The 15,333-nt window shown below is 41.4% G+C and overlaps 1 protein-coding gene across 1 annotated transcript in view; it reads left to right on the top strand.

Moving 5' to 3' along the window:
• Positions 1-724: 724 nt before the first annotated feature.
• Positions 725-15,333, top strand: part of LOC120045381 (angiotensin-converting enzyme-like) — a 32,282-nt gene continuing 17,673 nt past the window's right edge. The window contains exons 1-8 of the mRNA XM_038990254.1: positions 725-943; positions 9,166-9,333; positions 9,535-9,622; positions 12,434-12,577; positions 12,749-12,940; positions 13,591-13,688; positions 13,986-14,155; positions 14,270-14,493. Coding sequence (XP_038846182.1) covers positions 725-943; positions 9,166-9,333; positions 9,535-9,622; positions 12,434-12,577; positions 12,749-12,940; positions 13,591-13,688; positions 13,986-14,155; positions 14,270-14,493 — 1,303 coding nt within the window. The remainder of the gene's footprint in view (positions 944-9,165; positions 9,334-9,534; positions 9,623-12,433; positions 12,578-12,748; positions 12,941-13,590; positions 13,689-13,985; positions 14,156-14,269; positions 14,494-15,333) is intronic.

Raw genomic sequence — 15,333 nt, 5'->3', positions numbered from 1 at the left:
TCATTTGTATGGGGTATGGTGGCCATTGGCTCAACCCCAATGCAAACATTGACTATATTAGCCCACACAGCCACAAGGATACACTTTCACCCTAGGTTTAGGACCTCATATTGTAGCTTATAGAGACCCCCAACATGTATAAAACAATCTATATACTTTGGTTTAGATACAAGCATCATGAAACCTATAACAACATTTTCCATGTGGTTTCTTCCTTCACAGACTCCATGACATGACCTCTTCCTAAATATCACATGAAAACATTGTGTATGGCATCCGCTCTCCTTATCAAAACCCATTGGGTGAGAGCACCAGAGGTCCCTTCCCTCTGACCTTCTCCTCCAATGGGTTTTGAGAAGGAGATGAGGCGAGAGCATGCGAGGAGTATGTGATTGAGATCTTCCCAAGGGGTGGCTCAACTAACCCTTTGGCCTAACTTACCCCACTCTCCCCTACTGTTCGTAAGTGTGCAGGCAAGCAGTGCTGGAAAGTGGAAAGGGGAAGGCTGCAGAAAAGTGTGGGCTGGGTTAGACTGCTAGCCACTTAAAAAGGAGCCGACTGTGGCGGCTCAGCATTTGAGGAACCGACAGAGGCAGTAGGAGAAGAGAAGCAGGAGGGAGACTTGGATGAGAAAAACCCAGGGAAGGTGTTAGTTACTCTACTCTCACAGCAACAAGTGTATTTTTAGCCTTCTCCACTTATCTCTAGGGCCAGAATGGCCAGAATGCTTTGGGGAGCGGTGGTGGTGCTATTGCCACTCTTGGGACTCTGTCAATTTGTCCTGCCACCCGAGTGGGTGCCAGGGACCTTCCCTGCCACAGAGGCCGGGGCCAAAGACTTTGTCACTGCCTACAATACCGCCGCTGAGCTGGTCATCTACCAAAACCAAGAGGCCAGCTGGACATACCAGACCAACATTACGCCCCACAATGCCGAGAAAAAGGTAGGACCCCTCCTCCACTCAGCACACAGAGGTGTTTGAATTAAATGTTGACAGTTGTTTAATTACTTAGTTGTTGGCCTCTTCAGTCCAAAGCTAACCACTATGGACACGTTTGTTGTGAGTAACTGTGAGAAAGCTAACTGTGCTTCCTCACTAGTCACATTACACAGTATACATGTTGTTCTAATTGCTTGGTCACCTCACCAAACATTCATTTTGGTTGAGTAGGTTATACCTATGTAATCTAAACTAAATCGTTCCTGAACATTGAAGATAAATAACAGTAGGGGAGAGTGGGGTAAGTTGAGCCATTTTTTTGCATTCAGCATTTCTCAGTCAAGGGAAATATTATTATTTCTAACGAAGATATCTACATATTTTAGGATGTTTGTATCCCTGGAAATAATCAGAATTAATGTAAACATTAGTTTTGAAAACATAGCTTGTCCAAAAAGTGGTCTCTTGGCACAATTTTCCCCGGGTTTGGGGTAAGTCAAGCCGCCTACAAAATGTCTGTACTAAAATAAATACTACCACTACCTTTTTAAAACCATGTACACTCATAACCGCGTTTGTATTTGAATCATGTTTTAAGACAGGCTTAACACAACACTTTGTACTTTTTAAAACACTTTTAACATAGACCAGGCACTGTTACCTCATATCCCAGTAATAATGCCTTGCATTATGCCTAGGAAGAAAACACTTTAATTTGCTTAACTTACCCCATGGCTCAACCCTAGTCAAAAAATCCTATAGAAAATGCTATCAGATTTATATCAGATTATAATTATTGGAATCCTATAAAATACAATTCTATAGGTTAGAATCCCATAGGAGTCCAATAGGACTGGATCCAAAATCTGATAGGATTTCTTGGTGGGTCACACTGCAAATGAACTTGCAGCCTTGAATCACTCCAATATTATATTACGATGGTGTGTGAGAACCTCAGGGAACTATCACTGGAGTGAGTAGGCAAATATATGGAGATTGTGCTCTGGATACACAGGAGAGAGGCTGTTCTTCAGTTTGCTGCTCTTTAATCTTGATTACAGTTGACCATAAATGTGCAGGTGTCTGTGCAATATTTAGCTGTGAGATTGTCCAATAAAGCTGTATTTATCCAATTGTGGTCTGAAATAACAATGAATAGAATACTATCGATGCTATGGCTTGATGGGTTCTAATAAAGTAGGCAGGGCGAATGAACAGACTTGCTGCACGGTCACTATGGTTAAAATTGTGCATAAGAGTATGTTTTAACTCTGGTTAAACTAGTGAGAAATGTGTGTACACAATCAGCCTAAATTGAAATGTTGATTTATTTGGACAGTACGTGTTACGTTACAGAACCTCATGTTTTGACCACATCCTTTTAACCTCTGGTTAGTGACGTTAGTATGAACGTTTATAGTGATCACAATGACACAAAATCGATTGCTTAAAACAGATCAACATCATTGGGTTTGTACCTTTGATTTTGTCATACATGCTGGTGGTCTTACGGCGTTGTAGAATGCTGGTTGTCTTCAGCATGTTGTCCTCTAACGAGTGATACACAATATTTCCACTTCCATGTCGTTTTTGAATTGTTAGATTCAACAGCGCATACAACTTGATTTCTGCCCTAATCAATATGAGCGGCGCATATGCAGATTAAGGTGCTCGTAAAAATAAATGATATGATTACTATTGTGGCACATGTATGTAGTACATTTTATGTTTTCAAGATATCACAAACGGATTATTGATTTGGACACTTCACAACGGTGTTTTGACACTGGGCTATTTATTAAAAGTTATTGTCAATGGGAAGCAGCAACAGCATCATTTAACTTACAGTATGTTTTAGGAATAGAAATAGAACTTTCAACATTCATTTCCAATAGTATTCTACTTAGTTAAAAAAAAGATGAAAAGAAACTGCTTAAAACTGCTGAATGAGTCCAAAAACATGTGATTTATTTTGATGAGCTACCAGAAATCATGAAAACGGGGTTGACTTGCCTATAATAACAAGGCACATCTACTTTATTTAGCAATAACAAGAAAACATTTATCCTCTGCGATAACAATCCAGTGACTCAAAAAATACATACACATGGCTACAACTAGTCTGATGACAGGCAAAATGTGGCTAACAGTAGTTTCTTAGTTAGCATAAAATTCTGTACAATGATGAAAATATGACTAAAACATTGACAACTTCGTCTTAGGAAACAAATGATGTACTCACAGTTCTTGCATTCACACACAGTAAAGGATAAAACTGGTAGAATAATAATGTTAGCAAACCACATATTCTCTGCATAGCCACAGGTGGCAAACTGAATTTGGGAGTAAGGCTAATTAACACTGCTAGCTGTGACATCAGCCACTCTTAAAGGGACAGGCTTTCTTTCAAGTGAATAAAATAGAAAGGAATATAACTTAAAAAAAATGTTTTATTATTATTATTAACCCATCCACCACTGGATGGGTTAAACTATTGTTTCCAGTGGCTGGAGAGTATAAATGCTCAGGTGTAGAGCTTTATGAGAGATTGAATTCAAAATGTCCCTCTGTCTCTGCTGTGAGTCCTAGGGCTAGTCACGACTGATCGATTTTCAGTCTTTATCTTCTTTTGACTAGTTTCTATCAGTTTCATTACTTTACTTTGAGCCTGGTCCAGCATCTTGTTGGATGAGTACCTTTTGTAAATACCTGCACTTGCTCCAAGAGCCTTAAAGAGATAGTTCACCCAAATTACATATTGGCTTCCTTACCCTGTAAGCAGTCTATGGACAAGGTATGACCGAAAACCATGATTTGGTCTAGTTTCCCTGGCATTGTTTCCAAATGCTAACGTTTTAGCATTTGTGGCACAAATCCCATTCAAGTAATCAGACTGATATTTAAATTTTCCGTGCATCATGTCCAAATCATCCGAAATTATCTCCAATATATTGTGAAGCTTACCAATGTCACTTATAGATTATTTGAACATTATGCGTGAAAAATCCTAATATCAGTCCCATGGCTTGAATGGGATTTGTGCCACAGTTCCAGCCACTGCCAGGGAAACTAAACCAATGGATGGATTGCTGTCATACCTTGTACATAGACTGCTTACAGGGTAAGGAAACCAACGAGTCATTTTGTAATTTGGGTGAATTATCCCCTTAAAATAAAAACCATGCACTGGATATTCTACTTCCTGCCTCTCCTTGCTAACCAACACCAGCCAGACAGCCTGAACCATTCAGGGCAAGTAAGGAGCCTACCATCCACCCTTACAGTAACACTTTACTGTATCGTCCCTTATGTAGGCATTCATAAAAGGCTTTGTGAATGTTGTATAGCTGGTAAAAAAAAGGCTTTATGGGGGTACTGTAAAGTGTTACTGAGTTGTGTTTGCCAGGGCCGGACTGGTTCCTTGTATGACAACAGCACCCATAGAGGGATGTTTGTTGGGTTGAGCCCCGCACGGCTTTACAACCAACACTATTCATCCTCATCCAAAATTATATGCTCAGTTCCTCCCATTTCTGCCAACTCGGCTTGTGTTTCTTCTGAAATCATCAAAAGGACCTAAACACATGTGGTTCGAGCGTCTCCGAGTCTTGAATGAAGCCCGAGGGGGGTGTGGAGAGGGGAGAATTGGCCAACTTATTTTTATTAAGTTCAGAAGCCTGCTTCTTTTCCAAGCATTGTACAAAATGCAATTTCACAGGTTGATGCACTTGACATTTTATAACATGGATTTCCTAAGATAAACAATAAAAGACTAGTGCGGTTTAAATGGGACTTTTCAGAGTGGAGTAATGAGACATTTGCATGCTACTGCCACCAGCTTATTTTTTACTGCTCCTCCCGTCTCACCATATGCTAGCAGGAGAACATTTGCATAATCGTATGGGCTGGTTATGTTCGCTGGAGACTGAAAAATGAGAAAAAGTAGAGCCACCCAGGCATTTTGAAGGGATCAATGAAACTGCAGAGGTGTGAGGCAGTATTCTGTAGCTCTGAGAGATAAAAGCACACACAAAACACCAGGCATTGAGCGTCTATGCCTCAAGAGTTATTCTCCCTAGCCAGACGGCTGTCTCAACAGGGTTTTCCTCTACTAGCCAGGCTTAGAATGGAACGATGGCTCCACCACATGTTGGTCACAACAGGTGTAACCTCTCCGGAACCCAGCCCGTGTCACCGGGGTCAACTTACACAATGCCCGCTGCTTTCCTCTATCCAACAGTGAGCCGAGGATGTGAGGTGAAAGAAAAGCAAGCTCTGGCCTGACTGGTAGGTTGCCAGTTATGAGCGCTATTATTCCTTACACATCAAAGATGGGATCAAAGGGAATCAGGGGCTTTGCATTCTATAAGATCTGGCAGGCAGAGGGGAGCCTGCCAGGTCTCTCTCCGAGTCTCCTCCCCACAGGCCCCGACACTGAATTGGCATGACCGTCACATTGACTGGCGGGGGATGTACTGAAGAGTTAACCCCAACATTCCATTCAACTTGGGCTGGGATTACCACGTCACTGAGTTCATCTTTGTCTCAGTCCTTGTCTCAGACATGAGCTTTGTCCTCGTGGATTAGGCTGATGTGCAGAATCTGAGGCGAAATGTACTCTTATAGTGTTCCATAGTAAAGCATGGTAGGTAGTTGAATTAGGTTAGATATATCCCGCCCCCCACCCCCCCACCCCCCGCATCTCTATGTAGACACACGTAGGGACGCACGCATGCACACACACCTATGATAACCTCGCGGTCTCAGAACACATTATTTCATCTCAGTGCAAATTAGCCCATGCCGAGGAGAGCAAAGGATCAAACAGCAGATATATTAACCCTCCGGACAAATCTCAATTAGGCTCTGAAAATTAAACTCTCAAAGAGCACCGCTGGTTTTGGGCAACCATCAGTTACTTTGAAACGCCGATGGAATATCAACTACCCCAAAAAGTACATGAAACGTGTGCGCCCACGGCTGTCAAAGCAGGTCCAAATCCATGGTGTTCTGCTTTCAAAAGAGGCTTCTTTAACGTTCATAGAGCACGTTTGAATGCAGCATTCGTTCTCCTCAGAAAATCTGAAATCATACAGAGTGAGGATGCAGATTTTCTGAGAAAAATGAATACTTAATTTAGCCAAACACTGAGAGTGCCACTTGAAATTGACTGCGGTTCCTAGTTTTTCTGAATCCCGATCTAAAATTGGATGGGAACATTTGACTGACGCGTGAAAGGAAATAGTTCCCTCCCCATATACCGCTTTACAAATGAACTTTATATTGACGAGAGGCTAAACAAGAGTGAACCCTTGGGCCCTTTGTGCAACGACACTACCCTGCAAACAATAATGAGTAGTTAGGATGTCCCCGGGACGTCACAAAATGGTTTTGTCTAGTTCCCTGTCTGTTCTGGCGACGTCCCCGAGGACATTTTTTAGGACGATCTTGGGTTGTGTCAAGGTCCCAAACAGTGCTTTTCCCCCCCAAAAAAATTAAACTTACATATTTGACCAAATTGACATAAATTACATTGTTTATTCCTACAGTAGTTATTATTTAACATGTCCTCACAACCTCTTGGCTGCTACGCCACCATGTCTGTATCAATGACTGATTTCACCTATAGGCCAATTCCTACACTTTGCACTTCAAAGTAAATCTCAACTCTGTTAAAAATACATGGAATACAAAACTATTATATTTACATAGTGATTCAGGAGTAACATTAAAACAGAATAATATGGCCCACCATCATTAGACAAGTATACTAAAACTCAAATTGTTGAAATAAGTAAATTAAATCAACGAGAGAATAGTCAGATTCACTGATCATTTAAATAGCAGTGCAGAAGGCATTATTTTGTTAAGTGCAGATATTTATTATAGGTAGGACTTTGTGGCGCAGCAGAAAGATCAGCATACCCTAAATCATATTGGGGTACATGGTCAGTACTAAGTGATTATTTCAAATGTAATCATATTGTCATTGATTCAATATCTTTACACTATTTTAGCTGAACAGCGTAATACCTTACAACCCTGATACCATTTCATTTCATTACTTTACTTATAATGGTTTGGTAAACTCCGGGACAATCAATGGGGGGGTTCACGGGACAATAACACAACGTAACAAGAATGTCCTAAAAACATCCTTGTGGACGTCCAAGGGACCAACAGGGAACTAGACAAAACCTCCAGAGGACCATGATACAATGTCCCAAGAACGTCCTAAAAACGTCTTTGGGGATGTCCCCGGGACAAACCGGGAACTAGAAAAAGGTCCCCCAGAGAACGTTCCCAACTTCACGCGACGTCCTAAGGACTAGTAAAATGTAAACTTCCTGAAAATGTCCTACAAAAAGGTCCTGACACAGTCCTCTATGACGTCCTGGGAACTTACAGGGAACTAGACAAAGATCCCTTTCATAACGTTTCCTTGGAACCATTATGCAATGCTCTTAAAACGTTCTCAGAATGTCAGAGGGATAACGTAGTGCCAAAACCGTTAAGGTACCTGGTGGAAACGTCGCCGAATGGCCTCAGGACATCCCCTCGGGCCTTCGAATTAGAGGCAAACTTTCATAAGCGAGTGAACACATTCAACGGCCTTGAGAGAGAGAGGAGGGCAGTCAACAGTTTTTCACCTTGTCTTTATTATCCTTTCGAAAAAATAGAAATATAGTTGGGTGTGGGACAGCAAAACCGAGGTTAAGAGAGAAAGAGGGAGGAGAAAGGTCAGAGTTAAGGCCTCAACACTGTTACCAGTTTTCCGTTCAGCCCATTGTTAATCAGTGGTGTTAGATACACATCAGATAAGCTGGACCTCAATGAAAACATCACTGTAACAGAAGCTACTTTCCTGACAGGATGTCTATGTCCTGTGCTGTGACTCCAGACAGCCCCAGTGTAGTCAGTGTCCTGACAGTGACTCTTTGCTCTGTGGCTAAGATAACACAATTACTGGACTGGAGCTTCTTCAACCTCTAACACAGTGGATGTAGACGGATTCCCTGTAGGAAAACACAACGTGAGAAAGGCAGCTTGGGCACTAGTAGGTTTTCAATAGGTGATTTATTTTTTAATAGCACAAAAAAGGGTACTCAAATGGGTTAAATTTAACAATGCATTGAGAGCGCCCAAAAGTACACAAAGGCCAGTCTACTCAGTTTAGGAACAAACACTCAGGAGGGAAAGGAGTTGCTTTGTGTTCTCCCCAAATGTGATAATAGAGTATTCAGAAACCACAAACTACTGTAGCTGGTGGCTTGAGGTTAGCATACAGCTGGTGAGAAGTTCACTATACTGTAAAAACACCCTAAACTGATAATAAAAACAACTCTATCTAATATGTTTGTGACAGTCTAGTTTTTGGCAGTATTGGTATAACATCAGCTGTCAGAAGCAGGAAGATAAGGTGAACTGAGGCGGCTTAGCTAGAGCTTCTCAACCCTTTGATGCATCTTCAATGTGCTTCGGTCAGTGTCAGAACTGAAAGGATAACATGTTATGTACTGTGTGTGATGTTCTGAGCGGCCTTGCCTTCCAGTGTCACCCATGTATCACCGTTATAATACAGTAGTAAGAGCAAAAGAACAATATAATGTCTGTATGCCATCCTTGAACTGTGAGCGACGGTGCTTTCCCAGTTCAGTAGTCGTCGTCTCCACTTCTTATGTATTAGGCACTGTTTTTTTTTATCCGGCAGTCAGAGTTCTCTAGCTTTGTACTCCCACTCAACCCCTGTGCTTTAACTGTTGCCACAAAGAGGGCCTTCTGGCCCCACAGCTAATTGTCATGATCCCCATTAGCATTCAATATGCTGTGGGCCTTTGCCTGTGATTGGTGCAATCAGTCTAACAACACTAGACCAGAAGTAGGGAATAAGAAAAAAATACAGTAGGAAAATGATTGTGTGAGTGGCCATTATATGAAAAGGGTAACTACAGTTAAATGGGTTCCTTAGTAGGGTTGTGTGTGTAAAATGTAGATCAGTCACACAAAGTCTCAATTGAATCCATGTAGGGTTATTAATCATTTTCTGAACAAAATATATCAATGTTCCAAATGATTGGATGTCAATGGTACCTGTGTGTACTATTTTCACCTTGGACTGTGACTACTAGTTACGTGTGCTACTTTGCCCAAAATACGGGATGCTGTGAAGCGAGGGCTGTTGGGCAGCTAGATTATATAACCTGATCACCGGTCTGTGTCTACAGGTGGAATCTGATGGGATGAAGCAGGACTTCACAGAAGCCTGGGGGAAGAAGGCCAAAGATAACTTCTCTCCTACTGTGTTGGCCACCTTCAACACTACTCTGCAGAGGCGTCTCAAGAAGATCAACATCCTGGGAGCGGCTAACCTACCTGCAAGAGAAAGAAATGAGGTCAGTCTCCTATTGTCTACATATTATCAGATGAGTCAGACTCAAATGTGGTGTATAATGTGATACTGAAATGTCAGAATATCTGTAGCAGATGTTATAAAACATAATACGTTTATTTCAGCTGTTGAAGGACGGCATCAGCAAGGTCTGAATGAAGTCACAGAGGAATTGAGTCTTTTCACAATCTCCTTATTTCCCCAGTACAACGTCATACTAAGCAAGATGTCTGAAATATACTCTACCGCCAAAGTGTGTCCAAAGACTAATGAATGCTGGTCTATTGAGCCAGGTGAGTGGCTGTCTTCATGTAATTACAGTTAAAGACATGCTCTGATACTTTGGCGACTAAAAAACCTCCCGCTTTGGGCTGAATGTGTCCATGTGTAGTTCTTACATGCATAATCTATCAGCAGAATTACTGTCTTACCTCAATTAGCAATGACTTGCATGAGACATCATAGAACAGACAGACACAGAGCGACAGAGACAGACTATACTTTTGGCTAGTGAGTGCTGCTTTCAGAACTACAAAAGTACCAGAGAATCTCTAAGACAAAAAGTAAAACTTTTTTTTTTAAAGTAGGGGAACATTTTAACAAGTATTAACAAAGAGGGGTATAGTTGTCCAAAAAAAGAAAGACAAGAGAAGCGGTAAATATTATATAAAGTTATATAAAGATGAGGGCAATTACTTTGAAGAGGTCTCTGGAGGAAGTGGTTCAATTTCAGCTCTTTAGGAACGTTGAAACGTCCTGCTACTGGTCATCAGACTACAGTCCAGAGCACGTCGACTTCATCAGTCATTCCCAATGATCTACGTGTTGGTTTAAACCCTGGCCTGTGCTTTGTGTGCTGTGCCCGCCCAAAAACTAATTGTGAACTATCATGATTGCCAAAAGACAGTAGATGTGTGAGAAGATTGTGTGAGAGCAATTTCCAATGCAAAATTCCGTAATGCACCCAAACAATCACTTTTGTACTTATTGTAAGTCATTTACCAATGTTATACAGTGTAATGGACGTAAATCAAACGTCAACAAAAACGCTCTTACAGGCCTGCTACACTGTGTACATTTTGACGCCCTAATATACATTTCAAACCAGTTCATGGAAATGGTTTCTGCTAATGTGTTTACACTCCAAAATGAGAATCCACTTCCGCCCCAGATGATTCCTCATTTCACAATCTACTAAAGTAAACATTGGGTGGTCCAGGGTAACTAAAGAATCTGACCGGTGTTGCGTGTCGCAAAACAACACTTTGGGTTGTATTATAATAACAAACAGGGACCCCAGCCATTGGATCATTGCTTTTTCCCCCCACCAAACTCACTTTGTTCAGTGGCCTTCAACTTTCCTCACCTTCACTTCCTATGCTCAGCCTGTAAAATACAGTGCCTTCAGAAAGTATTCACACCCTTTGACTTCTTCCACATTTTGTGCTACAAAGTGGGATGAAAATGGATTTAATTGTATCTTTTGGTCAACGATCTACAGTACACAAAATATTTTAATGTCAAAGCGGAAGAAAACGTCTAACATTTATAAAAAAGTAAAACACTAATATATGATTAGATAAGTATTCACCCCCTGAGACAATACATGTTAGAAACACCTTTTGGGTAAGTCACTAAGAGCTTTGCACACCTGGATTGTACAATATTTGCCCATTTATTCATTTTACAATTCTTCAAGCTCTGTCAAGTTTGTTGTTGATCATTGCTAGAAAGCCATTTTCAAGCCTTGCCATAGATTTTCAAGAAGATTTCAAGTCAAAACTGTAACTTGGCCACTCCGAAACATGCAATGTCATCTTGGTAAGCAACTCCAGTGTAGATTTGGCCTTGAGATTTTAGATTATTGTCCTGCTGAAAGGTGAATTTGTTTCCCAGTGTCTGTTGGAAAGCAGACTGAACCAGGTTTTCCTCTAGGATTTAGTCTGTGCTTAGCTGTATTCAGTTTATTTTGATCCTAAAAATCTCCCTTGCCGAGGACAAGCATACCCATAACATGATGCAGCCACCACCATGCTTGAAAATATGAAAAGTGGTACTCAGTGATTTGCCCCAAACATAACGCTTTGAATTCAGGACAAAAAGTTAATTTCTTTGCCACATTACTTAAGTGCCTTGTTGCAAAACAGATGCATGTTATGGAATATTTTCTATTCTGTACAGGCTTCCTTCTTTCCACTTTGTCATTTAGGTTAGTATTGTGGAGTAATTACAATGTCGTTGATCCATCCTCAGTTCTCATATCAGAATCATTAAACTCTTTAACTGTTTTAAAATCACCATTGGCCTCATGGTGAAATCCCTGAGCAGTTTCCTTCCTCTCCGGCAACTGAGTTAGAAAGGATGCCTGTATCTTTGTAGTGACTGGGTGTATTGATACACAATCCAAAACCTACTTAATATCTTCACAATGCTCAAAGGGATATTCAATGTCTACTTTTTAAAATATATTTTTTTACCCATCTACCAATCGTTGCCCTTCTTTGGAAGGCATTGAAAAACCTCCCTGGTCGATTGAGAGACCTTACAGATAATTGTATGTGTGGGGTACAGAGATGGGGCATTCAAAAAGTATGTTAACCACTATTATTGAACACAGAGTGAGTCCATGCAACTTATGTGAATTGTTAAGCACATTTTTACTACTGAACAAAGGGGTTGAATACTTAATTTTTGAAATACTTATGAATACTTCCACATTGACATTATGGGGTTGTGTGTGTAAAATGTAGATCAGTCACACAAAGTCTCAATTGAATCCATGTTTAACTTCAGGCTGTAACACAATAAAATGTGCAAAAAGTGTGTGAATACTTTCTGAAGGCATATGTGTTGTTTTTTGGCCACTCCGCCGCTGTTGCATCATCATAACTCAAGGCTAATCTCTTAGAAGATGTATCTGTAACGCACCTGTCACACGGAGAGGAGATCAGGAAGTCATCTGAACACTTAAATGCCTCATTGTTTTAGGAAAGTTAAAACTATTGTTCTCTTTCGTTGGCAACGTTTGGAAAACCAGTAGTCCCCTATGTGCTCTAGCAGTTTCTGTATTCTGTAACTGAGGGTGTCTGACTTTGGCTCCACAGAGCTGACAGAGATCATGGCCAACTCACGGAGCTACAAGACACTGCTGTATGCTTGGGAGGGTTGGCACAATGCATCGGGTGTGCCACTCAAGGCAGAGTATCCAAAGTTTGTGGAGCTTAGCAACAAGGCCTATAAAACTGATGGTAAGAATGTTACGTTCACCTTACGTGTGTGTCACTGTGAATGTCACTATTTCTAACATACAGTATTTCGCAGGTATTGTAAGTTATGACCATAGCTGTAGTGAAAGAGAGAGGAGAGGTGGACGAGTGAAATGTCATTGTTGATAAACATTATGGTTTTGTCCTCTATAGGTTTCGATGACACGGGAGCATACTGGCGTTCGTGGTACGAGTCAAAGACTTTTGAGAATGACCTGGAGGCTATTTACAAACAGGTGCAGCCGCTCTACCAGAATCTTCACGCCTTTGTGCGCCGCAAGCTCTACGACCATTACGGACCGAAATACATCAATCTTAAAGGACCTATCCCTGCTCACCTGCTAGGTGAGTTTACCTTTACATGTCTGTGTTAACTTATAGCCAATGCACGATGTCCAGTCACTGATTTCTCAGCCATATTTCAAACTTTAACTCAGTCCATCGTAGCTTAGTATTAGCTTTAGCTAGGGCCCTGAGTTTTTCATTATTACTTGACCCTGACCTGGGCCCTATAATAGACGTTACTGTCAGCCACTCAGTAGGTTAGAATGGGCTCCGAGGTTTCCTGATCAAGTGACGGTGTCAGGAAAGCAGGTTGGCATTTATTGTCATGAATCTTGCCCTGGAGGCAGCTCTGCAGAGTGGTCACTAGCTGGCACAGCCACAAAGTCATAAAATCTGATTTTAAACCTAACCTTAACCACACTGCTAGTGCTAACCCTAACCTAAAATGAAGACCAAAAAGCATTTTTTTTCATGAATTTTTACGATATTGACAATTTTTACTTTGCAGCTGGCCCATCTAGCGGAAATCTCTCAGTTCTGCCTCCAGGGCAAGATTCATGACAATAAACATAAACATGCGCCAGGAACCCCCCCGCTGCTAGCTATAATGCAATAGCGGTATTTGCTCAGTGTCTGTGAATAGGAAGGCTCAACCTGTAGATTTATCAAGCCTCTGGCTAATGCTAAGTGCCTGGGCTTCATTTCCTCAGGAAACATGTGGTCGCAAACCTGGAACAACATCTATGACATGATGATCCCCTTCCCCGGCAAACCCAATGTGGACGTGACCGATGAAATGGTGGCCAAAGTAAGCTGGTGAAATTTGAGATTTTGTTATTACTGTAGATCAGTTTACATGTAGAACAGTGAGAAATTGTGAGTTGAAAGTTAAGGAATTACATTACTGTATATCAAAAAACTACATCCAAAAACTCAGTGTTTGTTAAAAATAAAAGCCCAAACTTATCTCGCCTAGTTGAAATCACTTTTACCAAATTATTCCTAATCACTTTTTAACTCAGGTAAAAGTCAAAGTTCGTCCATTGGAAGTCTGTTAACATTAGCTTGGCCGTATATACCTGAAATACAACGATTTTCCTCATAGAACTGGAATGCTACTCACATGTTCCGGGTGGCTGAGGAGTTCTTCACCTCCCTCGGCCTCATCAAAATGCCCCAAGAGTTCTGGGACAAGTCTATGTTGGAGAAGCCAGAAGGTCGCGAGGTGGTGTGTCATGCATCTGCCTGGGACTTCTACAATAGAAAGGACTTCAGGTGAGCAAGTGGAAATGTAGTTATGGAAATGAACTCAAGGAGTGGAGAAAAGAGAGGGAGGGGATGCGAAAGAAGGTTCCGGTGTCTTCATATGTGATGTTTCCTCACATTCAGGATCAAACAGTGCACAGCAGTCAACATGCAGCAGCTTTTCACAGTGCACCACGAGATGGGCCATGTTGAATATTACCTGCAGTACAAGGAACAACCGATAAGCTTCCGCCGCGGTGCTAACCCAGGCTTCCACGAGGCCATTGGTGATGTCATGTCCCTCTCTGTGTCCACACCTAAGCATCTGGCCAGCATCGGCCTACTGTCTAACGCGACCAACGACAACGGTATGCTCCAATTTATTTCCTACCTTGTTTGCTAAGTATATACAATTCATAAAACAATTTCTTTTTGTGGTTCGTAAGTACAGTGTTTCCAAGTAAGTAAGTAAATTTGTCACAAATTCTAATTAATAATGAGGAGCGACAAGGGCAATCACCTATCAGGATATTACTTCATTCAAAACGTATTAATAAGAAGCAGGTCACACGTGAATGAAGTGAATGCTCTGCAATAATGAGGCTGGTCGACCCAACAGAGGAATCCTGACAGAGGAGCCTGACCTTACAGAGGAATCCTGGTTCTTATACACCCAGATTAGCTGCAGGGAGCTAGAGTGGAGACCATAAAAACACAGCATTAGTAGAACAGAAATGTCTTACTATCCGTTAACTATTAATATCAAACAAATCAGGTAAATACGTAATTTCTCTCACATTAGGAGAGTAAGAAAGTTCATGAGTAAGAAAGTAAGTAGTCTAAGTAAGTTATTACGTAACTGAGTAAGTTAGTTACTTACTTACATGCTGACCACACCGCTCGTGTTGCAAAATAAATGTACACATACATGTTATTCAATCATTGCACCCACACTGCTAGCGAGCGTCTGGATGGTCAGGCGGTAAAATAGAAATTGGTTCTATTTGTGACGCTCAATGCGCTGCAAGTCCGGCCTCTCCCATCTCCTCATTGGTTTTTAGGAGCATATACCCACGTGGGTGATTGGAAGAGGAATTTAGGTCCACACTCCGGTCGGTTGTAATGCGGTGAAGTTGGTTGCCAACCGCCATATAAAGTCCAAAGAAAAAAAAGCCTGAAGGAAGGAGAGATGACGAGAAACTAATTCG

The sequence above is a fragment of the Salvelinus namaycush genome, chromosome 4 (assembly GCF_016432855.1).
Source record: "Salvelinus namaycush isolate Seneca chromosome 4, SaNama_1.0, whole genome shotgun sequence".
Lineage (NCBI taxonomy): Eukaryota > Metazoa > Chordata > Actinopteri > Salmoniformes > Salmonidae > Salvelinus > Salvelinus namaycush.
The sequence above is the reverse complement of the archived record's forward strand: the minus strand, read 5'-3'. Positions and strand labels throughout refer to the sequence as shown.